The 3,202-nt window shown below is 36.6% G+C and overlaps 1 protein-coding gene across 1 annotated transcript; it reads right to left on the minus strand.

The window, feature by feature from the left end:
* Window positions 1–248: 248 nt before the first annotated feature.
* On the minus strand, window positions 249–2,969 carry LOC109505430 (large ribosomal subunit protein eL38z/eL38y). The gene is made up of 3 exons (XM_019847936.3): window positions 2,832–2,969; window positions 1,007–1,190; window positions 249–476 (listed from the first exon to the last, which is right to left on the minus strand). The coding sequence occupies exons 1-3, from the start codon at window positions 2,832–2,834 to the stop codon at window positions 454–456; spliced, it is 210 nt and encodes a 69-aa protein (XP_019703495.1). The 5' UTR covers window positions 2,835–2,969; the 3' UTR covers window positions 249–453.
* Between the last annotated feature and the right edge of the window lie 233 nt (window positions 2,970–3,202).

Genomic DNA, 3,202 nt, shown 5'->3' on the forward strand with positions numbered 1-3,202 from the left:
CAAGGTGTGTCAGCCACTTGTCTTACTTCCATGGTCATCAACATCTCCAGGATCTATCACGGGGTTTCCAATAAAAAAATTATGCAGTTGGAGACTATATATTCCAGCCACTTGCACCCAAAAAAAAAAAAAAAAGAATCACCAGATGCTCTTTGTGGGTGCTTATAATCAAGCGAGAACACCAGGATGAACCTGATATATTTTTTACCAAAAAAAAAAAAAAAAACCTGATATCTTAAGCAAGCCGGTTCCAAATAGCAAACAAATTATGCCAAATCTTTCTGAGTGACTCAATGATAACAAAATAAGCGACTAAAAATATCTTCAAAATTCAGAACACATATCTGAAGAAGTTGATGCTAAAGAAGACGAGAAGCTTCTACGTTAAAAAAGAAAATCAAAACAGAACAGTTTTTTTTTTTGGCTACTGCTTAAAAGGTTTCAGCATCATCTTCAAATTTCTTGCACATTCAAACCTGCAACATTAAAAGCAAACACAATCACTGCTCTACATTATAATAAAAACCAAGTCATTATTGAAATTGCATCGTGGTACATAAGACATCTATATGGATATGCATTAAAGAGACATACACCTGAAATAAGTAAAAATGGACTCCAATAAAATTTCCCATCTACATAATTTTTAAGCAGAACAATATAATGTTGCTCCCACATTTAAGAAACAAAAAAATAACTATATCAATAACATGTATAATACCATGTTACTTTTCCAATCAAGTATACAACATGATAACCTTTTTATGAAATTCTGTGCTAGGGCTCCCTATTTACAACAGTTCCTGTAATCATTAAGAATAAAAAGTGGTACATGGTTCAATTAAAGATAATAGATTATCCTGGTACTTGCACACAACAGTACTTAAACATGCTGCTTGGGCAACTTTAAGAATAATCAAATAACAGGTCTTAATTAATATGTAATGTAGCCAAAATGTCACATGAAAGAAATAAAATGGAAAAAGCTAAAGACACCATGGCCAACCTGGAGGCAAAGATTGCTTCAACTTGTCTGCTTTCTCAGAGTCAAGCACACACAGCGTGTAGAGGTACTTGGAGCATCGAACTTTGAACTTGACAACATTCTTGCTCCTCTTGATTTTCACAGAACGTGCATCTTTCCTTCTAGCAGTGAGAAGGAAATCCTTGATCTCATGAATTTGCTTTGGCTGTAGACAGGAAGGTAGATATGGTTATTCACTTGTAGCAACTCACAAGAAACTGAATCTGAACTTGCAGAAAATTTCTCTAGAAGTATCATAAAATGAAACTTTCAGTATACAACTCGAATAAAGCTCCATCAAGAGTCACCATAAAACCTAACACCATATGCTTTTAAAAGACATGAAGAAGTGATTTTTGTAGTAAAAAGCCAAACATAAGCCTTCATGATTGGTGTTAGTCATATCTATAATGAAGCATTAGGTTCCACAAATTGAATTTTAAAATACAAACTTGGCTACTAAAACTCATACAAACATCCTCAATAACAAAGTTCCATGCATACAAAGCAGTTTGAGGTGATCTTTAGGCCACAGAAACCACTGGAGTTGAAGCACTAGGCTGAATCAGAGGTTGATCCGTATTAATTTCCAGGGATTCGTGGAAGCAAATAAGTTGCAACCATGGAAGCATCATCATGCTTCCATTCTCAGTTATATGCACCACATTTACCTAATATGATGGGAGTCCTGAAAGTTCATCTGCGTGACCTCACAGCCAACATTCAATCAAACATATGTCAAGCCCGATGGTTATATACTTACAAGCATACTTGGACATGATAGCAACTACATATGTTGTGCCTAAGCCTTTTTCTGGCTGCAATAGTGTGCCTCCATCAATGTCAAACACTTGCACTGTTTCATTTAATCACTCCAGAGCCAGATGCCAGACAAGATAATTATGTTTCACTAAAAACAGCACTCTAAGTTGTGGCAGAGATCATATAATGGTAATAGCAAAACCATTAACACAAACATTTAGAATATCAACAAGAGGATTAGACTACTAAGCGTGGTTTAGTAACTGTGATTGGCATGCATATCAGGTATCAAAATGAAGCGAGGGATTCCTGGATTTGCATTCAGCTTCTAATGTTGTTTAATCTTCGCCAATAAACCTCCTCCCATGTATACGGAATCAGCATTCTAGATCAATGCATGAGCTACTAAGCTTTGAAGACACTTCAAACCAATCTCTCAACACATTCCACTAAGACAGATTACGTTATAAGCGACACGGATTAAGCTCACGAAACTGAGAACTAACACTCATTTATCATTTGCGCTTGCAAGAAGGCCAATTTAAAGCAAAGAAAACAAGCTTTTACATTGAAACAGCATCAACTTTTACGGTAGAAATAAAGCCAAAGAGCCAAATCAGAATACCATCCTCAGAAATACAACAAGACCCAATGGATATAAACATTACATGCCAGAAGGTAAATTTCCAAGTTTAATCCATCCACAAAGCTCAGAATTAAAAAAAGAAAAAAAGGAGGTTGGGGGGGGGGGGGGGGGGGGGGCCGCGGAGCGGGGAATCTACTTTGAATGAAAAATGATTAATCTAAACCTAAGGAGCTACCAATAAGGTTTAAAAAAATTCCGACCGCAAGCTAAATACTGGAATCCTAAAATCAACTCAACACAGAATGCTTCTACCATCTAGCAGCGAATCAAGAAGACATCTGACAGTTACAATCCACTGATAAATTCATGAAAAAATACAAAGAAATTCCACCAAAACTGGGAAAAATATAAAAAGTCAAGATTTTGATACGAAAATAGACAACAGAAATACGAATTTACCATTTTTCAGGGTTTCGGTGGCAACGGTGGTCGGCTTTCCGTTCGTCGCCTCCTCCCGAAAGCCCTAACGCGCAAATGGGCGGCTGGCGAGACGGTAGTTTTATACCGCAACGAAAACCCTAATGTCTCACTCGCGCTTCAGTACACAAACTACCCCTGAACTTCGTATCAATATCAACATAGTACGAGCCATGGTCCATAGGTTGCGTTTGAGTCTGGGAAAAAGATAACCCCACCCAAATACCTGACCCACCCAGGCAGGAGAGAGTTTTTGTGCACTGCATGTGGTGTAATAGAATTATTGTGAAGTATATGAATTAATTATATTAAAATATATAATTATTATTTTTTAATATATATTTAATAATATA

Source organism: Elaeis guineensis, chromosome 1, assembly GCF_000442705.2.
Source record: "Elaeis guineensis isolate ETL-2024a chromosome 1, EG11, whole genome shotgun sequence".
Lineage (NCBI taxonomy): Eukaryota > Viridiplantae > Streptophyta > Magnoliopsida > Arecales > Arecaceae > Elaeis > Elaeis guineensis.